This window comes from Myotis myotis, unplaced genomic scaffold (assembly GCF_014108235.1).
Source record: "Myotis myotis isolate mMyoMyo1 unplaced genomic scaffold, mMyoMyo1.p scaffold_m19_p_3, whole genome shotgun sequence".
NCBI lineage: Eukaryota > Metazoa > Chordata > Mammalia > Chiroptera > Vespertilionidae > Myotis > Myotis myotis.
Genome location: NW_023416335.1, coordinates 23,889,195 through 23,913,885, shown reverse-complemented (window position 1 = coordinate 23,913,885; position 24,691 = coordinate 23,889,195). Strand labels below are relative to the sequence as shown.

Genomic DNA, 24,691 nt, shown 5'->3' with positions numbered 1-24,691 from the left:
GGCCAGGCTAAACAACAGAAATTCATTACTCTTCGTTCTGGAGGCTGGGATGTCCAAGGGCATGGAGCTGACGGAGTCAGTGTCCGGTGTGGGCCCATGTCCCAGATGGCCATCTTTCCACTTTAACATCACATGATGGGAGGGACAAGGGAGTTTTCTGGGCCACTTTTATAAGGGCAATGATCCTATTTATTTATTTACTTTTAAATTTTTTTTATTGATTTCAGAGAGGAAGGAAGAGGGAGAGAGAGATAGAAACATCCATGATGAGAGAGAATCATGGATCGGCTGCCTCCTGCAAGACCCCCCTGGGGATCGAGCCCACAACCCGGGCATGTGCCCTTGACTGGAATCGAACCTGGGACCTTTCAGTTCGCAGGCTAATGCTCTATCCACTGTGCCAAACTGGCTAGGGCAATAATCCCATTTATGAAGGCAGCCCTACCCTCATGAATTAATCACATCCCAAAGGCCCTACCTCCCAATGCCATCAACTTGGGAGGAGGTTAGGACTTTAATACTATATGAAATTGAGGGGAACACAAATATTCATTCTATAGGGGCCTCCCTGAGGAAGTGACATGCAACATCACTTGTAAGAATAATGAGTAAGTTCCAGGAGAGGTGGATAAGAAACACAGAGGAGATACAAAAATTGTACTCTCATTTGCGCATTGCAGAATATGTGACCAGGAATTTTGCTTTTTAAAAAATTAAATTTATCTTCTGAAAACCTACGGCCAATACAGCATTTAGCGCATTAAGTAAAACAATTTTTTAAATGATTTTTCTGGATAACAGTCAAAGAGAAATGTGACCTTTCCATCAAGATTCCTGTGCCTTTATTGCATGGCCATCTGATGAAAAGCACAAGTCTAAGTTCTGGGCAGGTCTTCATGTTTATTAGGGTCCATGTAATTTGCTCTGGGGAGTCGTCTTTAGGTCCAAGAGAAACCCAGGCCAAACTAAGTATTTCTACATGCTTTTGTTTTAAAATATAAGCTATAGGAAAAGGTTTGATTATAGTCACAGGAAAAAAATAAAGGTCAGCCTTGCCCAAGAGTGTGTATCAAAATTCTACTCATTGCTTTCATTTTAATGCCTTACCTGTCTTTGTATTAATAGATCATAAATATGGACATGTTTTGAGAATGTAACATAACTACTAAAATGAGTCATTCCACTTCAGACTAAAGTTTGTTGAAGTAATTTTTCTGCGTAGGGACAACCCTCAGAATACGATGGAGATTCATCTGTATATAGGTTATGGTTTCCTTGAGCTGATATACAATACAGTAAGATTTATTTAAAGATTTTAAGTTCCACCCGGCAGTATAGCTCAGTGTTTGAGCATCGACCTATGAACCAGGAGGTCATGGTTCGATTCCCAGTCAGGGCACATGCCCGGGTTGTGGGCTCGATCCCCAGTGTGGGTCATACAGGAGGCAGCCAAGCAAAGATTCTCTCTCATCATTGATGTTTTTATCTCTCTCTCCATCTCCCTTCCTCTCTGAAATCAATAAAAATATATTTAAAAAATAAAATGTTCAGTTCAAAACTCCCTAGAGTACAGAGATGAAACTATATTATAATTGTTACCATTTTATTTTCATTTCTACATGATGCATCTATAAATTATACAACTCTTGAGGTATCAATATTTGATAACAAGAGGCCTGGATTAATATAAAAATGTGAAATTTAAAACTTTTTGACATTTTAAGAACTTCTGGCATTACGTATGTCTAGATATCTTCATTCAAACACCTCTTACAGGTTTCTCACTGGTGAAACCAAACATATTAATTGACATTAATATTCACCCTCTAGCAGAAGGCTAAAGAATGGGATGATTAATTATATTCCATGTCACATGACATTACCTGGTTATTTTACTGTTTATAATAATTCCATCTTTAGAGGATCCCAAAGTGTTAGAAACTACTAGGTTTATCAGTTTATGTTCTTTTCAGTTATAGAAATATTTCAGCTGAAATACTGAAAACTGGTCACAAAATTGGGTTGTCGGTATTTTTTGGACCAAGAACCAGATGCTTGGGTCATTTTGTCTATCATAGCTGATCTTGCTGTGAGCAGCTGTCATTCTGAGCTGCTAACTGGTTGGAAATCAGTAAGAGTTGGATGTGACCCATGGAGCTCTGTGAAGGCTGAAATTACTTTGGACTTTCCCCTGCTTGTGGGGAAATGAGGTCATAAGTTTCCCACCCATCCTTGCTTTGTTTCATCTTAGGCATGTTTACTCTAAGTGAAAAATTCAGCTTGACCCTGAACTTTATTTACCCTTGGTTATGGGCTGCTTCTAGGCTGGAAGTTTATTCATTTACTAGAGGCCCAGTGCATGAAATCTGTGCACTTGGGGGGGGGGGGCTCAGCCTGGATTGCGAGAGGGCACAGGCCAGGCTGAGGGACCCCACGGGTGCATGATCAGGGCCAGGGAGGGCCGCAGGTTTGCCAGCTGGGGAGGCACCTCAGGAGGGCTCCAGGGCATGTCCAGCCCATCTTGCTCAGTCCTGATCAGCCAAACCCCAGCAGCAAGCTAACCTATGGGTCAGAGCATCGGCCCCCTGGTGGACAGTTCATGTCATAGAGACTGGTCAACCAGTCAACTGTCTGCCCCCCTGGTGGTCAGTGCACATCATAGCGAGTGGTTGAACAGCTTTAGCATATCATTAGCATATTATGCTTTGATTGGTTGAATGGTTGACCTGACGACCACACACTTAGCATATTAGGTTTTTATTATATAGGATTTTAAAGGTCTACTCACATACCTGTAAGCAGGAAAAGCCATTTGTCCACATTTTTCACTCCCCCCACCCTTTTTTGTATAATGAGAACAATCAATGAGACCAACTAGATGAATAGGCCTGAAGGCTTAGAGGAAATTGGAAATAGAGAGCTTTGTGAGATCCCAGGGTGTGGTGGGAATTGTGTCCAAATTATCAATGCTTGTCATGATACCAGAGATATTAAGTGATGTGCATCATATTTAGATATGGTTATTTTTATTGACAAACACATGTGGTTGTTTTTTTAATAAAATTTGGGGGGCATTTCAATTATAATACTAAGCCATTTATTCACTCTAGCTCTGTTGCTGTGCACCTCTTTCTGACTTCATTCCTTTCCCCCTTTACAGGCAACCACCATTTGGTGTTCATTGTTCCCAGGCATGTTTATGTATCTTACCACAAATGTATGTCAATAATACATGAATTGTGTATATATGTGCGTATGTATATCATCAACTAGGATAACTCATGGAATGCAATCATGAGGTAACTTTATTTTTGTCCATTTTTACATGTACTTACTGAGTATAATTCTTCCCCTGTACTGGAATGAAAACTGAGGAAGGTTCACGATTACTCTTGTCATTCTTTGTTTGAAAAAAAGAAAGTTCTATGTTCTCTTTAAGTCACAAAACACAATCCCAATTCAGGAATTAAAATGCCCAGTTTTGTTATGATCAAAACCCCCCTCTGGAGAAAGGTACCATATTGGTTGTCAGTATGGTTGCTGTTGAGAATTCTGATTACTTATAACATGTAACCAGACTACTACTATACTGAAGTAGTCCCTCCATATCATTAGACATTAAGCACAGATCTCTGTCTGCAATATTAAAAATGCCCCAAACACGCTTCTGGGCCTTTCCTTTCCCAATTGTTTAACTGAAGCACACTTTGTTTTAACATTAGACAGTAATAGCTACACTAATGTTGCTTTTCAAGCACATAAACCTTCCAACATCTAAATGAGAAAATGGACTAAACAAAACATTTGTACTTTGTAGGAGATGTACAAAGATGTGCAAAAGTTGTGCACGCCCGTTCTTTAATTGGTGAGAAAACGCTACATTGCATCTACGTTTGAGTCCTGGTACAATCACAGGACCCGACCTGCTGGTTATGTTGTTTGGCACTTGGTTGTTCCCAGAAGACTAATAGCTGAAACATTTTGAAAACAAACTATTATGTTCATTTCCTGGCAATAAGCTGGTCTGTGAAAATGAGGTAGGAGAATAGATACATGAACAGGAACATCAGGATCAACAACAGATCCGGAGCCCTGGCGGGGTGGCTCAGTTGGTTGGAGCAAAAGGGGCTGTGTTTGTTTGACTCCTATCAGGGCGATACCTGGGTTTCGGGTTTGGTCCCTGGTCAGGGCGCATACCAGAAGCAACAGATCAATGTTTGTTTCTCTTTCTCTCTCAAATCAATAAACATATCCTCCGGTGAAGATTAAAAACAAACAAACAAACATCTGGCAACCAATAGGTCAATCCTTAGCTTCCCTTCCACTTTTTTTTTTCTTTTTAAGAACTCTAAGTGAAACAAAAAGAAAAAATTTAAAAGACAAGGTGATTTGTTAATGTGAAGATGAAAGATTTCACTACCAAGGTAGAAAGTGACAGCACAAAGTTAAATAAGTTCTGACAAGGTCAATACTTATATTGCTCAGACATTGTTTTTAAAAATCGGAAAATTCTGCTGGCATAAAGTTGTTTTAACTTGACAATGACACTTAACCAAAAATCTTTGGTTGTGCCTGATTTATAAAATTATTTCTCTACGCAAAATGGAGGCTTGAAAAAAGTTTTAAGCCTTTTTTAAAAAATTGAATTTATTGGGGTAGCATTTTAATAAAACCATAAAGTTTTCAAGTGTACAACTCAGTAACACATCATCCACATCCTGCATCATGCACTTTTAATGTAGATATTAAGCTCTTACAGGGCTTCCTACTTTTAAGCAGAATTCCACAGAACTTCACATTTGCACCATTTGAGGTATATGGAAAGAACTTAGGGTACAATACAGCAACCTTTGTTGTACAATACAACCTTTATGTTGGTCTTGTAATTGTGTTTACTCATTCTGGAGCAAAATACACGTATCACTTCATTCCTAAAATGCCCTAGAACTTAGGTGGTCCTGAACCTACATTTTGGCATTCACAATTCATGGCAAATAAGACATTAATCAGACATTTTCTATCTTCTCCACATTTCCAAGTTTTGAGGACTGTGGAGTAATATTATTAAATCATGTACTCCAGGTCTTGTGGAAGAATGAAACACTCCAGTTTACACGTTTGCAGATTAAAGTTGGTCACTGTGTAATGGGCATATCTATTGATGTTTATCCTCCAACCAAGCCCAGTGAGGATGGGGGTCACTTGGCTTATTTAAATTATCTGTACTATAAAATAGTCTCTGGTGACTAGATCACAAGACGAGTTCATTTTAGATGCTAAATGAGTGACAAGTATGTTTTTCTTTCTTTTTTTTTTTTTAAATACATTTTATTGATTTTTTACAGAGAGGAAGGGAGAGCGATAGAGAGTTAGAAACATCGATCAGTTGCCTCCTGCATACCCGCTACTGGGGATGTGCCCGCAACCAAGGTACATGCCCTTGACTGGAATCGAACCTGGGACCCTTCAGTCCGCAGGCTGATGCTCTATCCACTGAGTCAAACCAGTCAGGGCAAGTTTTTCATAATTTCTTATAAATTTGTACATAGAGAAATCTAGTAGTAAGGGCTTAAATGAATACAAAGTATCATTCACACTTTATTAGGTCCTAGAGAAGTTTGAAAAGTGAAACTTTCTAAAAGTAAATTTTTATCTGAAGATTTAAAGAGTTAAGGAGCAATATACTTTAAAATGTTTCCTAGCTTTAAGCATAGTTATATTTAACATCACTCACTGGCAATGTCAAGGATACACAGAATAATAAAAGGGCGAAGTATGAGTAGAAGGCTTATTTGTTATTTATATTACCTCTTTTCCTTTCCCTGGGATTTCCTCATCTAAAGAAAGGTCATTCGAATCCTCAAGAGTAGTTATCTCTAGGCAGAAATCCACTCCACTGGAGTTTGAGCCACAGCCTTAGAACAAGACTTTAAAAGGGAAGTACACAGCCCTGGCTGGCTTGGCTCAGTGGATAGAGCGTCAGCCTGCGGACTGAGGGGTCCCAGGTTCGATTCTGGCTAAGGGCACATCCCTGGGTTGCGGGGGTGTGCAGGAGGCAGTCAATCAATGATTCTCTCTCTTCATTGATGTTTCTCTCTCTCTCCTTCTCCCTTCCTCTCTGAAATCAATGTATTTTTTTTAAAAAAGTTAAAAAAAAGAGAAGTACACAAGTCACTCTTATCAAGTCAAACAAACACCTTATTAATCAAGATGTAATAAAGTAACAGTTATTGACCTGTCAACTTATGTCTCATCCATTTATTCCCTTTACAAATTTGTGAGTGCTAAGTGTATGTAGCACCATGTATGGTCACACTTGGTTAGGGATGGACGCAAGGATAAGTAGAAACAATCTCCGCTCTTATGGAATTTACAATCTCCATTGTTGGGATGGGGAGAGAAGCATGGCAAGGGGAAGGGGAGATAAATATATAAATCAAACACAGCACTAATACTCTGACCTTTCTTTTATATGAAATCAAAACAAACAAAACAAGAAACGAAGCATATTACACTTGAGAAACTATAACTAGCTTACGCTAGGAGCCAGAGCCAAGTGGAATATGGAAGGAACTTAATTTGCGTCTAATGATCTCTTATTTGACTACTGGTTACAGATGAGTATTATTAACTATTAATTTATTTGAGTAGGAAAAGAGAAGCTGAAAAATCTTACAAAGAAAAACATCTCACAAAAGAAAAATTGGATTATAGATAAAACCCTATTTTTTAAATTGTTAATCTCTACAAATGCAAGTGATCAGATTATTCAAAAAAGTAACAATAACTCTGACACTTTTTTCCTAATGAAACATTCCAATCTCTAATTTTTCAGTTGAATGCATTTTTTACTGTTAGGTACTATTTCTTGGTTTTTATCTATTTAGCTAACACATCTGCTCTTATGAGATAAAGCATGTCAAAAACTGAGAAGTGTGAAAGCTATATAAATGTTAAGATGTCTTTTTAAAAATACAAAGCTATACTGTACTATCTGCCAAATTTAATGCCACATCATTTATCACATTACCAAATCACACCAAGCATGACACAGAGACAATTTGTTTAAGAAAAGTTTTACTAATGTGTTAATATTTCAGCAAAGTTATTGCATTGCAACGGGTTTAAAAGGCAGACAAATATTAATATAGCCTATAAAGTAACAAAGGTGTTTTATATAATTAAAATATAACACAGACCTGTGGGATTTATTGAGAAACTAACAGACCCATAAAAGAAATTAAATCTGAAAGAGTAAATCCAGTATTAGCACCTACAATACCTCTGAAACTAATTGTTACTATGTCATTCTCTCCTAATATATTTAACTCTCTCCCAAATATGGTGCTCTCAAACCTCAAAGGTGAATGAAAGCCATAAGAAGCCCAATACTAAAAACATACAGCCAAAAGAACTAGAAATATTGACTCAGACTTGAGAGTTTTAGTTGGAAATCACTTAACTTACTGTATCATAAGATTTCTGTGCAATGAATACTGTATATAAGGAAAGTCTATGAATCATTAGATTTGCCAGTAGGGATAGTTAAAAATTAGTAATATACAGTATTATTCCTATCAAATTTTTTTCTCATAAGTTATATTTATAACAAAACTATAATTAAAATATTTATTACACTTGCTTATTACACTTCCAGGAGCATTTATGTGTTTGATGGTTTAGCATCCACTGTATTGTGCTTACTTATTTATATAAGGAACAAGCAACACATACCACATCTTCCCAACATTCAAGGTAATGTAATGATAACAAAATCCTCCAAAGAAAAATACTGGAAACTGTATTAAATACTGCTTTATTAGAAATAATTGCTATAATAAAACAAAGAACACATTATTTTTCCAATGAACTTCAGTTTGAGAAACTTAACAACAGAAATAGATCTTTAAGATTTGAGTCATGGCAAAACTGATAGTTCTTTGAAATCTGGGAGATGCATTAGCAACACCACAGACACAGCCTACCCTATACTAAAATCCTGAAGAAAAGCATTTTATTAATTTGGGGGAATGAGACTGAACAGTGGCTAAGACATGACTTTGAGGTCTATAGCCACCTGGGAAGCTGGCCCAAGGGATGAAGAGAACCATTAGTACTGGTGGCAGATAAGAAATAAACTTAGCGTTGGGCTGACCACCTGCATATTTCATTAATGGCTCTGAATAAAAAAAGTGAAATGCTTCATTGTGTTTTCTCAGAAACTAATGAAAAGATGACAGAGTCCTAACAGAATTTGGAGACAAAAGTGGATGCTGAGCGACTAGCGGTCACTCCAGGTGTGGAATTGTAGAAAGTTAGTCCTTGGCGTAAATGGCACCGTGGCTCTGGCAGCAGATAGAAAGGAATGACGCTCTGTAGAGGAGGTAGGGGACGCTCTGTATCAGCCAGTGGAGAGATGAGGTTCCCAGCTGGAGCTGGGATCTATAATCAGAGGGAAAAAATAAAGGTTTTAGAAAAAGGATGCTAAAAACAACCTCTAAAACATCTCTCTACACCAACCGATAAGAATCCCTAATATGTGGGCTATCTAATACTTGAATCTGTACTATGTGCTTAAGTGAGTTCAAAGCTCAACAGTATAGAAAGCTAAGCCCTGATTATTTTGAACTCTGACCAATCATGTCACGAGAGTAGAATAGCACAGGGTTAAGTGGCAAATCTGGGGCCAGGCTGCCTCGATCACTACCTACTAGTTTTTAACCTTGGACAACTAATTTAAGCTTTTTGTGCCCGAGTTTCCTCATCTGAAAAATTGGGATAACAGTATCTGGGTTGTGATGATTAAAATTAAGCATTTACAAATAGTGCAGGTGCATAATAAGTGCCAACAAATATTAGCTATTTTTATTATGAATTTACTGTGATAGAATGATTTGTCCTATTTTTTAAAATAAAGACAATCTTAATCCAAAGAGAGAAAACACCATTAATATATTTAACTAGAGTCCCAGTGCATGAAATTCATGCATGGGGGGGGGGGAGGGCGGGGGGCGGTGAGGGTCCCTCAGCCCGACCTGCACCCTCTCCGTCCCGGACATCCCTCTCCCAGTCTGGGACTCCTCAGGGGATGTAGCAGTGCGCCAAGTGACAGGTGGCCAGGGGGGAGCCTGAATCAGGGCTGAGAGCCACTTGTGCTCATCCCAGCCTGCTGTGCCTGCTGCCGCGGAGTCAGGAGAGGCTCCCGTTGTGGCAGCTGTGCTCACCAACCATGAGCCTGGCTTCTGGCTGAGCGTCACTCCCCCTGTGGGAGCGCACTGACCACCAGGGGACAGCTCCTGCATCGAGCGTTTGCCACCTAGTGGACAGTGCGCATCATAGCGACGAGTTGTTCTGGTCATTCCACAGCAACAGTCGCTTAGGCTTTTATTATATAGACTAGAGGCCTGATGCATGAAATTCATGCATGGCTGGGGTCCCTACACCTGGCCGGCAATTGGGCTGATCTGCAGGGTGACCAGCAGGGTGATGAGGGCCCCCACTACCTGCCAATCGCCTCCCTCTGTGGGGCGATTGCCCCCCCCCCCCCCCCCCCCCCGCAGCTGGCACCCGCCTTGGCTGGCCTGGGGCCTGTGGGCTGGGGGCAGCTCCTGTGTTAAGCATCTGCCCCCTGGTGGTCAGTGCATGTTATAGCGACCGGTCTTTCCACCGTTCAGTCAATTTGCATATTAGGCTTTTATTATATAGGATAATAAAGATATTTTAAAAATTCAACTTAAAAATAACAAAATATTTTGGTTAAAGATCTATTTGTGTACTTCTTGTCAAGTCATTAATTCTCATATAATGCTTCAACCTGCAGACACCTTGTAGACTTAAGAAAAATAGCAGAATTGAATTAATTATTCTTATAGTTTTTCCCTTCCTCCAAAGCTTTAGCCTACATTGGTTCCTGTGCTTGAGGAACACATAGCTCTAAAAACTAAATTGTGCTGAACAAAAATATTTGCATTCATGAAACTATCCAGAAGTTCCTAATGTAAATCTTACCCATTGCAAAATTTTACAGTTGTTTGAATATTGATAGATTAGTCTCTGGTGTGTAATTGCTCAAAACCCCACACCACTTCAGAAAAACATTATATTTAGCAATAATAGCTGCAAAATGAGTCATGACAAATGCATTGTGCCAAGTCAACGCAGCTGCAATTGATAAAACAAACTTATTTCAATGGCATGTAACAAAAACCACACATAAGGTTCCTGACTGCTCGTTTGAGAAGTATCAGTTTGGAAATTGTTCATGAGAAAGAGTAAGAACAAACACCACTAAGCGTTCCAAAGCAAAGCCATTTTAAAGAAATATAAGGTATGACAGACGATAACATCATTTAGGCCTTTGACTTTCAAGAATTCTGGTGACACATTCCCTAGTGCTAAAGGAAGGCAGTTTTGGAATGTTGGTTGGTGTGTAGGATTCTGTAAGTGGTATAAGAGCAGACAAAATGTATTTTTAAAAAGTACTGAAAAAGAAAAGGGGATACACACTTGGAATAATCTAATCAACTTTTCTTTCTCCATATTCTTGCTACTACAAGTACGAAGTATGGTATAAAAAAAAACAAAACAGGTTTATGGCCAATCAGTGCGACTTTGAGAACATCATTTATTTGTACCTTGGTTTGTGCATCTGTATAATAGGGAAATTTGGCAGAATTCTTGTGAGAATTAGAAATACCATTTGCTTAATATCTGGCACATATGAGGTACCTCAGGATGGTAGCTATTATTATTGTTGTCCTGGGAAGGAGTATGTTTGCTTTGGTAGATTCTATTTCTATGCTGCCTGTCAGTTAGTGATAGATGCCGGTAAACAACGTTAATTAGGAAAACGCAGAAGCAGAACACTATCTGTAGAAAGAGTAAAAACTGAAATTGGCACAAACAGTGTAGTACAATTTTCTGTCACTTAGAAGACTGTGCTAATGTACTATGGCTTCTACATGATTTTGCCCATAGATTTCTATTAATACCACCCAATCTGTTTCTCACTTATTCAAGGTCATTTTATGGATATGTAAGAACATAAACATTTGAAACAAAAGAATTAAATTTATGGTTCTACCCACTGGTAGATAAAATACTCATCTGTGGGGCTATGAAATACTCATACTCTCCCCACTCCACTCTGAAATGTTTCTTTGGTTTTTAAAAGCCATTCATCATACAGGCAGGGGAACCTCTGACCTGATTCTTATATGCAAAACCTAACTACTTAAATGCCTAGAATAGTTTAAAATATTAAAATGAAACATGATTACTTTCCACCCCCAAAACCCCCCAAACCAAAGAAACAAAAAAACTAGTCTGAGCCCTGACCGGTTTGGCTCAGTGGATAGAGCATCGGCCTGCGGACTGAAGGGTCCCGGGTTCGATTCCGGTCTAGGGCATGTACCTTGGTTGCGGGCACATCCCCAGTAGGGTTTGTGCAGGAGGCAGCTGATCGATGTTTCTCTCTCATCGATGTTTCTAACTCTCTATCCCTCTCCCTTCCTCTCTGTAAAAAAATCAATAAAATATATTAAAAAGAAAAAAAAAACTATTCTGAAAAAAATACTGGGGGCAAGGAGAGGGGGTGGAGATCAGTATTAAATTCTGTATCACCAAACAGACTTTGGGTTAATTAAGTTCACATCTTAAATATGAAGTAATACAGAAAACATGCCACCATATAACAATTTATTTACCATGCAGGGAAGAAAATTAATACATCCTACAAAATTACAAAAACCACATATGAATTATATAATTTCGTATTTACCTTTAATTCCATGGTTTATCTTCCACTGCTCATCCCTCTGTCTTCATAAATGGTAATTTCGATCTAAACAGCATGGCTGTTAAGAAAACACACTATAGAATATAACATATAAAAAGGGGCTATAGCAAGATGATATGTATGGTCTGTACAGACTTTAATTTGCTTTGCTTACTTTTAAATTATGAAAACTTTCTTCTACTTAAATTAAATATGATGCTTTCTCCACCTTGTTGAAAAATTTAAGAAATATAATTGCTTGTAGCATTCTACATATAGTTCCTCCCCAAACACTGATTATTTATTGAGAGAAAAAAAACAGAAAAAGAATGCTTTATTGTAGAATAGGGGTTTTTTTTTTAACTGAGAATCCACAGAGGTAATGAATTCAGGGGTTCAAAATACCCTGAAATTATATGAAAACTTTTTCTTGGGTGAGGGTTCATGACCTCTAAAAATTTAAGAATCACTGCTGTAGACTATAATAAAACTACTGAACTTATTATCAGCAGGAAGGCCTGGGATTATCTGACCGAGGTTTTTTAAAGAAATTATTTTACCCATTACTCCAGTTATCAAGCTGTATTAGTTTTTTTGCAATTTTATTTCCCAAATTCACTTAGTGATTTTCAAAGCTTACTGCCTCTAAAAATATGCACAGTATGTCAAAGGTAATGAAATTATACATTTGGCAGCTGCAACTGATTTCAACTAGTCAGATGAACCCATGGAACTGCAATTCATTTGGATGACAAGTCTCACCACATTTATGAGTTTATGCATTTCAAAGGAGCTTTAGGTTCAGAGTTTCTGCAGATGAAATGCATTACTCATACCACCCCCATTATTAGTACAAGATGCCCTCAGAACCACCAAAAAAGACAGTAACCAGAATACTAAACAATCCAGAGACCTGAACAATGCAAAGGAAGGAGAGGCATGCTTTAAGAAAAAATGCTGGAGATAGAGGGCTTATGGTAGGTATGCAATTCACAAAGACAATTCAGGAGTTAAATTCTCTTTGGCGAATGCCAAATAGTACCACTGACATTTTCTTTTTAGAGACATTTAGATCTGGACTAAAAAGATACAACTCGAAGTCCTCTCTCAATGGGATCTGTCAGGAGGAGGCCTTGGGGAGCATATATCTTCTCATTCTGCTCTTGAATGTATTTGGAGACTTTCCTCAGAACCTGACAGAAAGAAATAGCAGTTTTTTACAAATTTCATCGGATTTCCCTTTAAGTATCAGCTGAATCTCAAAATTTTCAGGCAGTGGAATTAGTTTTCAAAGCAAGTCATGGATATTCCTATGGAAGGATACAGTGCTGATTACTTGGCTCACACCAGTTACATACAACATACAGCACAGCATGACGGACTCTTCAAGTCACAAATATCTTCAATGCAGTGTAAGTAGAAATGCGTACAAAAGCATGAGACCCAATCCCCCTCCTCCTTACCTCCTAGTCACCTCAATCCTGGATTTAGAGAAACAGACGATTACATACACAATGGTTAGTTATGCTTTTCTCTCTCCCTACTCATAACGTGTCGTTAATGTGACATATTCTAATATCAAGGGCACTTCTTGGCTTTCTCCTTTAACACTTAAGAACTGCTTCTTCTTTGTACATTTTCATCAACTTTGAGTAATGATACAAAGTTGGCCAATAACAAAAGGTAGCCCGGCTAGTTTAAACTGAACATTTTATTTCCTTTGTAAGGCATGTGGGCGTTAGCTGCCGGGAGTTTCTGATGACTACAAGTGTCTTATATCATTTCCATGACCGCATGTAGTGCTACTCTGTAGTTGCTCCTGTGTCCTAGACGGGAACCTCAATTTATAAGTTTAGTATTAAGGTTGTAAAAGTCAAAGCAAATGTAGACAAAAACCAGATAGGATACAAAGGAACTTCTGGAAATTGCCAAATCTCCAGCTTTCATAAGGGCAATTCTGAGACAGATAAGCTAAAAGAAAATAAATCTTAATAGCTATATACAAAATCAAAGAGTTACATGTTTTATTTCAGATTCAAAGCCATCAGAACCCTCTTCTGGCTCTAATGTTCAAAGGGACTTTGATCTAGTTCTTTAATTACTATATATTTTCTTAAATTCACACTATCAGCATATGATAAAGTCACAGATAAATCTGATCACAAAGGGAGAAAAAGAACTGTATGAAAATAAAGCTGGAAATTAAGAAATGACTGAAGAGTGGGGTCTATAATGTATCAGGCCAAACCAACAGTTTAGGATGCTACAATTTAGGTTTCAGTATACAATGATTTAGAATTTAAAACTCTATGTGGTTTGTATAACTAATTTTCTTATTGCAGGAAAATAATTTAAATGATTTATTCAGGTTACATTTTTGGAAATAATATAAACTGTTTTATGCTTTTTAAAAAGAGCATGATTATACTAAAAGAGCAACCTTATGTGCTGTAAATTAAGAAATACTATTTCTAAAGAAAAGATTTTTTTTCACCTACTAGTAATTACCTGAAGTAATACATATATCATTCTCCTATTTTCAACTCTCAAAGAATTTGAGCAGTGCTCAGTCTTTATGGACAAAAAAAAAAAAAAAAAAAAAAAAAAAAAGCCTTAGGCACTATCTCTATATCAGTTTGTCAATCATGCTAAAACAATGAATAGAAGGAAGTAGCCCCTAAAGGTACCCAACTCAGTACTCTCAATCTTCTCTCCGATTTCCCTCTCAGCCCACCTGAAAGATTGGAAATTGGAGAGTCAGTCTCCCCTCTCTGAGGTCCATTAATACTAAGAGGACACTCAGAAGAATGCTTGCATGGCTGGTTTCAAAGAAAGGATTCCTTCAGAACAGCTTTCCTCCCTCTCTCCTTGGGCACAGGTTGGTAGCAAGGAAATGGCATTCCTTTGATTCAAGCACAACTCTGTTGTGTAGGTTTTTGTCTAAACTTTAATAGCATTCATGAACACTTGGGTATCAGTTTAGAAAGAAAACAGTTTTTTTGGTATAAGCTCCAAATCCTCTTATACAGCACTGTCCTAAACAGGATGCTTTTAAACTCTTAAGTCTCTTTTAGCAATAGGAAAACATTAATATGAGTAAACTCATACTGCATCCCATACTGAACAAAGCACCATTCTCACCCCTAAGAATCTTATGTTGACATTTATTCATATTTTATATCTGTTAACTTCAAACCCTCAACAAACCCCAATTTGCATAATATTTACAAAGCTAAACACAATCAAACCTCAGGAAAGACTGTTATGCTCCTGGAGAATAATAAATTGGAGAAAGCCTCCTAAACCCTTGAGAAAAAATATCTTAAGGGAGGCTAAGAGAGAACACCAAGATCACAGCTATTTTCAGAAAATATCTAAGTTCCTTCTAACTGTGTTCCTTTTACAGATTATAGCACATAGGCAGAAGGGATGTTTTATAGTTGATGAATAAGACAGACAGCTACTGAGGGAGCCTTTACAATCCCATTTGTTCCCTAATTATCATGGGCAGCAACAATAGAGAAATAACACTGAAGTCTTTATTTTCATTTTAAACCAATAAAGAGCACATTATAGGAAAAATGCATGATTGTTCTAGTGAGTTTTCAAAGGCCTATTTATAATTTCAAAAATTTAACCCACATGACAAAGTGTAAGCACTATTATATTTGGCTTACTGTTTGTAAATTAGAAATTTTAGTGTTTAAAACAATAAAGACTAAATGATTCAATCCTGTCTTTTCATAAAGTAGAAAATAATACCACGAACATTCCTAAGAGATAAACTAGAGAGGGAAAGGACAGTTATTTTCATACTTTTATCATTTTATAAAAAATAAAAATATACATATGAAAAGTTTTCTTTTAAAAGTATTGGTACATTATATCTTAACTAGAGGCCCGGTGCACAGATTTGTGCACCGGTGGGGTCCCTTGGCCCGGCCTGTGGGGATCAGTGGACCACTGCCGCAGCCCGGCCTTACCCACCAGCTCATCGGGCTCCAGCCCGCTGTCTGTGTCGATCCCGCACAGCACAAAGTAGTGTGGGAAGCGACAGATGGTAGGGGAGAAGCCCGAACTGGGCTGGGCGCCAGTCCCGTTCATCCTGGCCCCGCTGGGCCTGCCGCCAGGGCCCCGCTCAGGCGCGCAGGGGGAGTATCCGCGGGAGAGGGTCGTGCTGCCACAGCAGCACTCGCCAGCTGTGAGCCCGGCATCTGGCGCCCATTCGTCAGCTGAGCAGTGCTCCTGCTATGGGAGCACACTGACCACAAGGGGGCAGCTCCTAAGTTGAGCATCTGCCCACTGGTGGTCAATGAGCGTCATAGCTACCGGTTGGCCACCCGGTCGCTTAGGTTTTTATATATATAGAGAGAGTATGACCGTTCTAGTTATTAACTTTCCATGATCTAGTTATTCTTGTCCAGTTTCTAAAATAAAATCACCTGTTTATATTGATTGATTGATTTTAGAGAGGGAGGGAAGAAGGGGGAGAGAGTGAGAGAAACATTGATGTGAGAGAGATACATCGATTGGTTGCCTCCCACACCCGCCCTGACTGGGGACTGAACCCACAATGTAGGTATGTGCCCTGACCAGATATCAATCCCATGACTTTCTGGTACACAGGAGGATGCTCCAACCAACTGAGCTACATCAGCTAGGGTTAAAATCCCCTATTTAAAAATGTGGCCATGCCTTAAACTTTTGGTTTCTTGACTAATTTTATTTGTCTTTACTTGCTTTATAATAGTTACTTTGTAAAGGACCTTGATTAGACTTATAAAGTAGTACCTTATATATTGCCTATGAAACCAAATTAAAACATAATTAGGATCAATCAATTTCTACTATATTTTTGATACTGAGAACTGCCTCCCAAGATTAATAATCAAAATAATTTTAATTAAGAGCTGAAAAAAGATTATTTGTTCTTGAAATTTAAAAAATCATGTCACTTCAGTAATATCTGATTAAAACATACATATATACTAACTTAATTCTTAAATTTATCTTAAGAAAACACTTTCTAAGCATTTACCATATATGAGGGAATTTATTAATGCTAACACCCATTTTACAGAATGCGCTCTTAAAGAATAACCTCTCTTGTCTATAATCCCATAATTAGTAAATGACTTGGCTGTCACCCAATTACCAATTTCTTTTTACAACTGACATCAGAAGGAGCTACCTGTATCTATTTCAGCCAATGCACATGGGTAAATAAGTTTAATTAAAATCTTAAATTTAAAAGCTAGAGTGAAATGACAACTCAAGCATCTAATATTCCACTAAGCATGAATAAAATAATCTGGAGGATGTATTTCTAATTTAAATTGGCAGTATTCTATACTTCTTTAAAAGACCAAACTGGATGACCAAGTTTTTATCCATGTGAATTCAGTCTTACCCTCCCGTTCTACATTCAGCTCTTCATCAAGTCTTGGTTCTATCACCAACATATCCCTTGAGTCTGCTTACCCCCTTCCATCTCTATTGCTCTGTTCCTTGTCCAAGCTACCATCATCTTTTGCCTGGACTTCTAGAGCATCCTAACTGGTTTCCCTACTTTCACAACTTTTTTCACAGAGCAGAGAGATCTCTTTACAATGAAAATCTGATCATATCCCTCTCCTGCTTAAAACCTTTGAGTAGCTTCCCCCTGCACTGATCTCTCTGCTTAAATGTCTCCAGGCTTTCATCCTTCATGTAGCAGTATAAATGTTACCTCCTCAGAGGCCTTTTCTGACCACAAAATTTAAATTAGGTCTCTCCTATTATTTTCTATCATAGGAGAGTTTGTTTTCTGCAAGGGACTTATCACATTTTACAATTTTACTGGTTTTGTTTCCTTCGTATCAGCTGTTACCACTAAATTATAAACTCCACAAGGTTAGCAACCACATTTGCCCTATTCAGTTATATCCCCTGCATACTGGTTAGCATATAGTAGGCTTTCAATAAATATTTATCGGATTTATCCCCTTCACGCAGAAAATGTATTATTAAAGAGAAGCTGCTATGACAAAACAGATTGAAATTCTAAATGTTAACCAGGAATGAAAGTAAGCTGCTTCTCTATATGATACTAGAGGCCTGGTGCATGAAATTCATGCATTGGGGGGAGGTCCCCGCTCAGCCCAGCCTTCACCCTCTCCAATCCGGGACCCTTTGGGGGACATCCCTCTCATAATCCTGGACTGCTGGCTCCTAATTGCTCACCTGCCTACCTGCCTGGTTGCCCCTAACTGCACTCCCCCTGCCGTCCTGATCACCCCTCACTGCCTCTGAGTGCCAGCCTGATCGCCCCCAACTGCCCCCTCCCAGCCGGTCTGGTCACTCCTAACTGCTCCCCCCCCCAACAGCCTGATCACCCATTACTGCCCCCCCCTGCTGGTCTGGTCACCTCCGCCCCCCGCTGGCTTGGTTTGCCCCTCACACGCCCCCTGCTGGCCTGGTCACCACTCACTGCCCCCCTCTGCCGGCCTGGTCATCCCACGCAGCCTGCTGCTCGGTCATTTGGTCATCCCTCACTAACCCCCCTGCTGGCCTGGTCGCCCCATGCAGCCTGCTGCTCGGTCATTTGGTCATCCCTCACTAACCCCCCTGCTGGCCTGGTCGCCCCATGCAGCCTGCTGTTCAGTCGTTTGGTTGTCCCTCACTAACCCCCCTGCCAGCCTGATTGCCCCACACAGCCTAGTGTTCAGTCATTTGGTCGTCCCTCACAAACCCCCGATGGCCTGGTCGTAGGCAGCCATCTTGTGAGGGCGTGAGGGTTAATTTGCATATTATCTCTTTATTATATAGGAGGATGGAGAAGAACATAAACTATGAAGTTATTATTTAAATACTAGAGGCCCAATGCACAAAATTTGTGCAAGAGTAGGCCTTCCTTCCCCCAGCTGCTGGCTCCAGCTTCCCTCTGGCACCCAGGACTCAGGCTTCCCTCCGGCCGCCAGCACCTAGGACCTGGGCTTCCCTCCAGCTGCTGGCAGGCACCGGGACCCAGGCTTCCCTCACAGCCCCAGCTTCATCTGGAAGGACGTCTGGTCTAATCAGCATATTACTCTTTTATTATTATAGATACCCTTTTTGTAACACTAGCTCAAAATATTTTTTGCTACAACTGTATCTGCTCTCTACTGCATGGAGTACAAGACAATCACAGGGACATTTCTATAAGTGGGATATAATATAGATATCAGAATTTAATAATAGGGGCTTACTGTGATTAACTTAAATACATTCATTTAACACACATTCAGGGAGTGTCTAATATACCCAAGGCATGGTGTCAGGCATGAAGAGGGATATATATTGGTTAAGGCACTGTCTTTGACCTCAAGAAAAATACATACTTGATGGGCAAATAAGAATGTAAACTTGCATTCCAAAGTAGAGTGTTAAGTGCCAAGAAACAGAGACAAATAAAATATTGTGGGGATACCAAGGAGAGAAAGACTATGATTAGAAGAGTAAGGAAAATTTAGATGAAAGTGGGACCTAAGGGACTGGTGAGATTTGAACAAGGGAAGAGTAGCATTCTAGAGTAGAGGAAAGCTTCTCTCTCCCACCTCCCCTCCCTCTTTTCCTTCCTCCTACTCTGTCGGAAAAGCAATGGGAAAAATAGCCTCAGGTGAGGATTAACAAAAAACAACAAATACACAAACAAAAGACTAAGGTGGGAGGACAGAACTTAAGACAGAAATTTGGGGAAATAGAGTAAAGGTAGCCTTACCTTCTCATAATGAGTTTCCATGCATAAGAAGATGGTGTATGCTGTTAAACAAGCCAAACAACCTTCAAGATATGACTGACCCCCAAGCTTCTCTGCTTCTGCATAAAGGTTATTTAGAGTTCGAACTGTTTCTTCAAACTGCTGCCTATCAATCTGTACAGGAAAGAATTTAAAAATAAGTTTTGGAAAAAAAGATTAGCTACTCACTAATGCTTTCTATCACTAACTTATTTTGCTTTTTTGTCAACATTCCTATCTAATAATCGACATACAATTTTTAGGTGATTAAATCTGTACCTAAGTTACTAAAACTGCTTAGTATTTGTTTAATTTTATCACTATTATGAACATTAGATATCTTCAATTCTCAATATAGTGTTTTTTTATTCTCTATACTGAATTTCAAGTTAATTAAATTATACAATTCTTTGATCTTTCAATTCAGTTATATTCACTTTTACTGAGCACCTACCATTACATATTATGACAGGCCTTAGAGAAAGATTAATAAGACAGACTCAATCTTCAAGGAGTTTACAGTAAAATGAGCAGCACAAATATGTAAATATAAAAATGCAATAAATTGACAGAGTACTATAATAGAGGCATAAAGTATGCTAGAAGAGACCTTCCCTTGATCTGGAAAGAGCAGATAATCTTAAATTCAATAGCTAAACAGGCAGGGAAGGACATTTTAAGCAGAAGAATCAAAGGGTGCAAAGTTCTGTTTTTTGTTTACTCAATATTCCATCAATATTAAAGTAACTATTTAGTATTAAAAGCTCATCATGAACAAGGCAAAATCTCGAACTACTGCACAACTCACACCAAGTCATTCCTATCACCTCCTTCTATTCAGTGACACTATCATTTTACATTTATACCAATACTATTGTCATTCACTTTTCACTCTATTCATCTGCTTTTACTTTCTTCTTCCAGTATCATTTTATTTTCTAACTGTGCTTTCTACATTTTAAAATCTTAATACTGTACTCTAGGACTTTCAAGGCCCATTAGTAGAGTATTTCATCTGACACTATCATTCTTGGTAACAAAAGCACAATTAATCTGTCCTTACTTTAGGCCTTCTTTATTCCTAAAACTAATACCTAAACATGAATTCTTTTATGAAGTCTATATAAAAATAAACTAAAAGAAGTTAAAGAACCTCAATATCACAGTTTGAGACAAATTATTCCCAAGAACATAATTTTTTAAAGGATAAAACTATGATCATCATCTTTAAGCTATTAAAACTGTTTAGGTTGCAGTGGTTCTCAACCTTGGCTGCACATTAGAATCACCTGGGAATCTTTTTAAAATCCTGATTCCTGGGCCTCATCCTCCGGAAATTCTGTTTCTTTTTTACTAATGTTGTGGCCTCACCCCATTACAAAGAAATAGAATTTCTGGAGGATGAGGCCCAGAAATCAGGATTTTAAAAAGATTCCCAGGTGATTCTAATGTGCAGCCAAGGTTTACAGGGGTGGGCAAACTTTTTGACTCGAGGGCCACAATGGGTTCTTAAACTGGACCGGAGGGCCGGAACAAAAGCATGGATGGAGTGTTTGTGTGAACTAATACAAATTCAAAGTAAACATCATTACATAAAAGGGTACGGTCTTTTTTTTCAACCTGCGGGCCGTAGTTTGCCCACGGCTGGTTTAGAACCACTGGGTTAGAGGCAGTTGTAATCATTGTTTTGTCCAGCAGTAACGGCAAAGGACACACTTAACACGCAAGGTCTCAAATGTGGGCATTCCCCCCTCTCTTTAGGCATTATGAAAAGCTGCCCGTGGTCTCCCCTAGTTACTTGGACACTGATAGAGAAGCTATATCAAAATCTGGAGATATGTGAAGTTGGAACCAAATACAAATTTGGATCAGTAAACATTGAAAGTCATAACGGAAACAGGAATCAGGCTCATCATTTGCCCAGAATTTTTGTTTCTTGAAGTATGTGGTAGACAGAAAGCACGGGACTGAAGCTTAAAACAATCACAAGTCACAGGTAATTTCTACTGATCAAATGTAGAGACATATTTTTAAAGGTATATAGGGGAACAAATGCTTCAATTATAGTTCACTCATTTCTCTTCTACCCAGACCAAAGGTGCCTAAGATGTCTATATTTTGGGTAAAGTGAGAATAAAGCCTCCTTTAAAGAACTGTCCTGGCAACAAAGCATTTAGGCATCAAAGTATTACATTTGAACAGGCAATGGATAAAGTAAACTTTTTAACAGACAGAATTTGTCCTCACTCCCAAATTAAAGAGCACAAATGTGTGTGTTTTTAATGCTTTAAAGTAACACAAAACCCTTGTGCATTAGTTTCTTCCTCTATTAAGTTGCCAAGTATGATGTTCTCACAAAAGGAAAATCGGCCTCAGTGGCAGAGCAACCAGTACAATTTCTAGGGTTAGTTGAGAAACAAAGAGAGAAACCTTTCAATTTTCCATCAAACAAGCAAGGAAAATTTAAGCCTGTAATTTAAATTTAATCTCAACACAGGAAAAAATAAAATCAAAGCTTTCCCAAGCAGTTTAAAAAGTATAAGCTAGTGTTCTAACCCAAACATTTAAAAAGAAAAAAAAAAAGCACAATTGTACAGCACCATATAACATTCCATATACTGTAGTACTCAGAATCACAAGCAGTTCTGGGCTGTATGCAGTCCAAGAAATAAATGGACTCCAGAATTCAGAAACACCAACTTCCTGTAAGAAACAGTGCAATACTGTGACTATATTATGATTCTGCATTCCAACTATAAAATAAAGGCTCTACCACACACAGTGGAAGACTCATGTCTGATTATGGTATATTGGACTCAACTCTGAGTTCAAAGTTTGACAAAGGAATCTTGTAACATCTAAAGTGTGGTGGAAAAAAAAATAGTTTACATTCTGATTTGAAAGTACATAAATAGTATAGGTCAGAGTTTCCAAAACAGGCTTAAAAATAAAACGTTTGATCCATTTCACATTAAGTCCTAACATGTAAAACATGCTAACTGCAATGTTAAATTATTTTCAGAACAATATTCAGTAGTTTTAGCCAGTAGGCAACTGGCTCAATTTCCACTTTTTCAAACGACTAGTGTCAGGGTGAGTTAGCTCAGAACATCGTGACAAGAAAATGCAGCGCTCATATGGCATTTCACAAACAAGCTAACCTCATAATCTTTATGAGACATGTCGGATCTTTAATTTGTATTTAAAGAAACATATTTGGGCCACTAACCTGCCCAAGGTTATAAATCAAACTAAAGGACTCTACACTTGACTACTGTTGATTTTCCAACCTTGGCAAGCAGGTAAAACCACCTACCTTGCTCCAAGCTGGTTTTAAATGACTGCTACACATTTCTCTACTGCAGACTCACCTACACCCACTGATTTCATGACCAGCATTTCTTAGCCCCACACCCACCGCATGTCTCATCACCTACCAGTCCCTGGCCCTTCTTGTCGAAGAGGAAAGCCACGAAACTTGCTCCCATCTAACCAGAACTTGACTTCAGAACAGAAAACTGATGTAACATGGCTCAAGACCCAAAGAGTTTGTTTCTCTCTGGGTGCGTGAGCACATGTGAGCACAAGAAAACACACACAGTCAGGTGGCTTATGTCATTCTATCTTTAAAATAAGATACAATGATTTAAAAATGTATTTTTGCTAATTCTGAAGAAAAGGGAAACACCCCATTCTTGCATTTCTGTATGCAGGGTTGTCCGAAGGACCTAGGTCCTCATGACAATTTTGACACGCAAGCCAAGCTAACACAGGTGGCTCCAGTGATAATGGGGAGCGGCGAGTTTAAGGCCTTGTTCTTGACAGTTCCCTGTCCAGGCCCCTCTAACGCCCTATGTTCTCCAGGTTCCAAGAAGGCCTGTCCGCACTGCCTGGCACAGCACTTCATAAGTCCTTTCTGCCCAGCAGTTCGGCCAGCACCGCGGCCACAAACGCCAGTCACGAGGAGGAGGATGAAGATTCCTCTTGCGTGACGAGGTAGGACTACCTAGCTCACAACATGCTGAGTGAGGCGGCCTGGAGCCCGAGGAATGAGTTCCTCATCTCTGTGGTCAATAACCCGGGGCGGGGGTGGTTGGCCCCGGGGGAAGAAGACGGCTGGTACCGATTCCCGGCACCGGGCAGGGCAGCACAGAGTTCTACAAGGTCATCACCCCGGGGGCTTGGCCCGACTCCTCCTGCTCCGAACACCAGGTCCTGCCCCAGGACCCTCTTGGTACACCTGTGGCCAACGCCCCTTCTTTGACGGCCCCTACCCAGAGCCCCGGGGCACTCGGCGGCCGGGTTTCAGCCCAGACCCCCTTCCCTTCCCCGGGCAGCCTCCCTCCCTGGCCTCAGCGTGGGTGCGGGGAGCCAGGCTGCATACCCGGTTTTCCAGCTCCGCGGGGAACTTGGTCTGGAACTGACAGCGTGTGCCACTGCTGTAGTCTCGCTGAATGAATACCTTCCCGAACACCGGCGCCTGCTGCGGCCTCATGGCGAGCACAAGACGGGCCGCCCGCGCTGTGGGTTCCGGGGACAGCAACCACGGGTCAGATCCCCGGCCTGGACCCAAGACGCCAGCCCGCCAGCCCCTCAGACCCACCCACCGCCCACAGCAGCCCGAGGCCTCCCCCGCCCCGTTCCCCTTCACCCATGCTGTCACTGCAGGCCTTCAGCTACGGCCCCGGCTCAGGCCCCGCGCCCCCCACAGCCCGGTTCGGCCCGGGAAACACGAACCCGCCTCCTCCGCCCTCCAGCTGCTGTCGCGCCGCCTGGACCGTCACTTACGACCTGTCGCAAAAAGCATCTTTCCCCGCCCCTCGGCTCGGCCTCCTTCCGCAAGTCTGGGACCCACCCTCTTGTCCGGCCGTAAAGCGACTCTGCCGAGGCTGCGCGTGGCGGTGCCAGGACACACACCGTGGGCGGGGCCCCTGCGGACTCCGCCCCCCTCCCAGCCCCGCCCCGAGGAGCCCAACCGGAAGAAAAGGAGGGGCGGAGGCGGAGGGCGGGCCGGGCCGGGCGGGTAACCACTGTAGAGACTGGAGTCGTCGGACCATACTTTGCAGGAGTTTGAGGTCGGGATTTCCAGGGTGCGTCATTTCCGTGCTGGCCACGGCGAGGTAATTTCTTACAATTACTGATCGGAAGGGTTTACTTTC

General features: G+C 40.1%; 1 protein-coding gene across 3 annotated transcripts; it reads right to left on the bottom strand.

Annotated features, from left to right (window-relative positions):
- Positions 1-7,060: 7,060 nt before the first annotated feature.
- GOLGA7 (golgin A7) lies at positions 7,061-24,402 on the bottom strand. Of its 3 annotated transcripts, none has more exons than XM_036299123.1 (6): positions 24,270-24,402; positions 23,917-24,053; positions 19,515-19,667; positions 12,868-12,969; positions 11,780-11,842; positions 7,061-8,442 (listed from the first exon to the last, which is right to left on the bottom strand). In XM_036299123.1, exons 2-5 carry the CDS (start codon positions 24,025-24,027, stop codon positions 11,795-11,797), a joined length of 414 nt encoding a protein of 137 aa, XP_036155016.1. In that variant the 5' UTR covers positions 24,028-24,053; positions 24,270-24,402; the 3' UTR covers positions 7,061-8,442; positions 11,780-11,794. The 3 variants fall into 3 exon arrangements, with proteins under 3 accessions (XP_036155016.1, XP_036155015.1, XP_036155014.1); XM_036299122.1 differs by having other exon boundaries at positions 11,780-11,847; positions 24,184-24,301; XM_036299121.1 differs by having other exon boundaries at positions 24,184-24,297.
- Between the last annotated feature and the right edge of the window lie 289 nt (positions 24,403-24,691).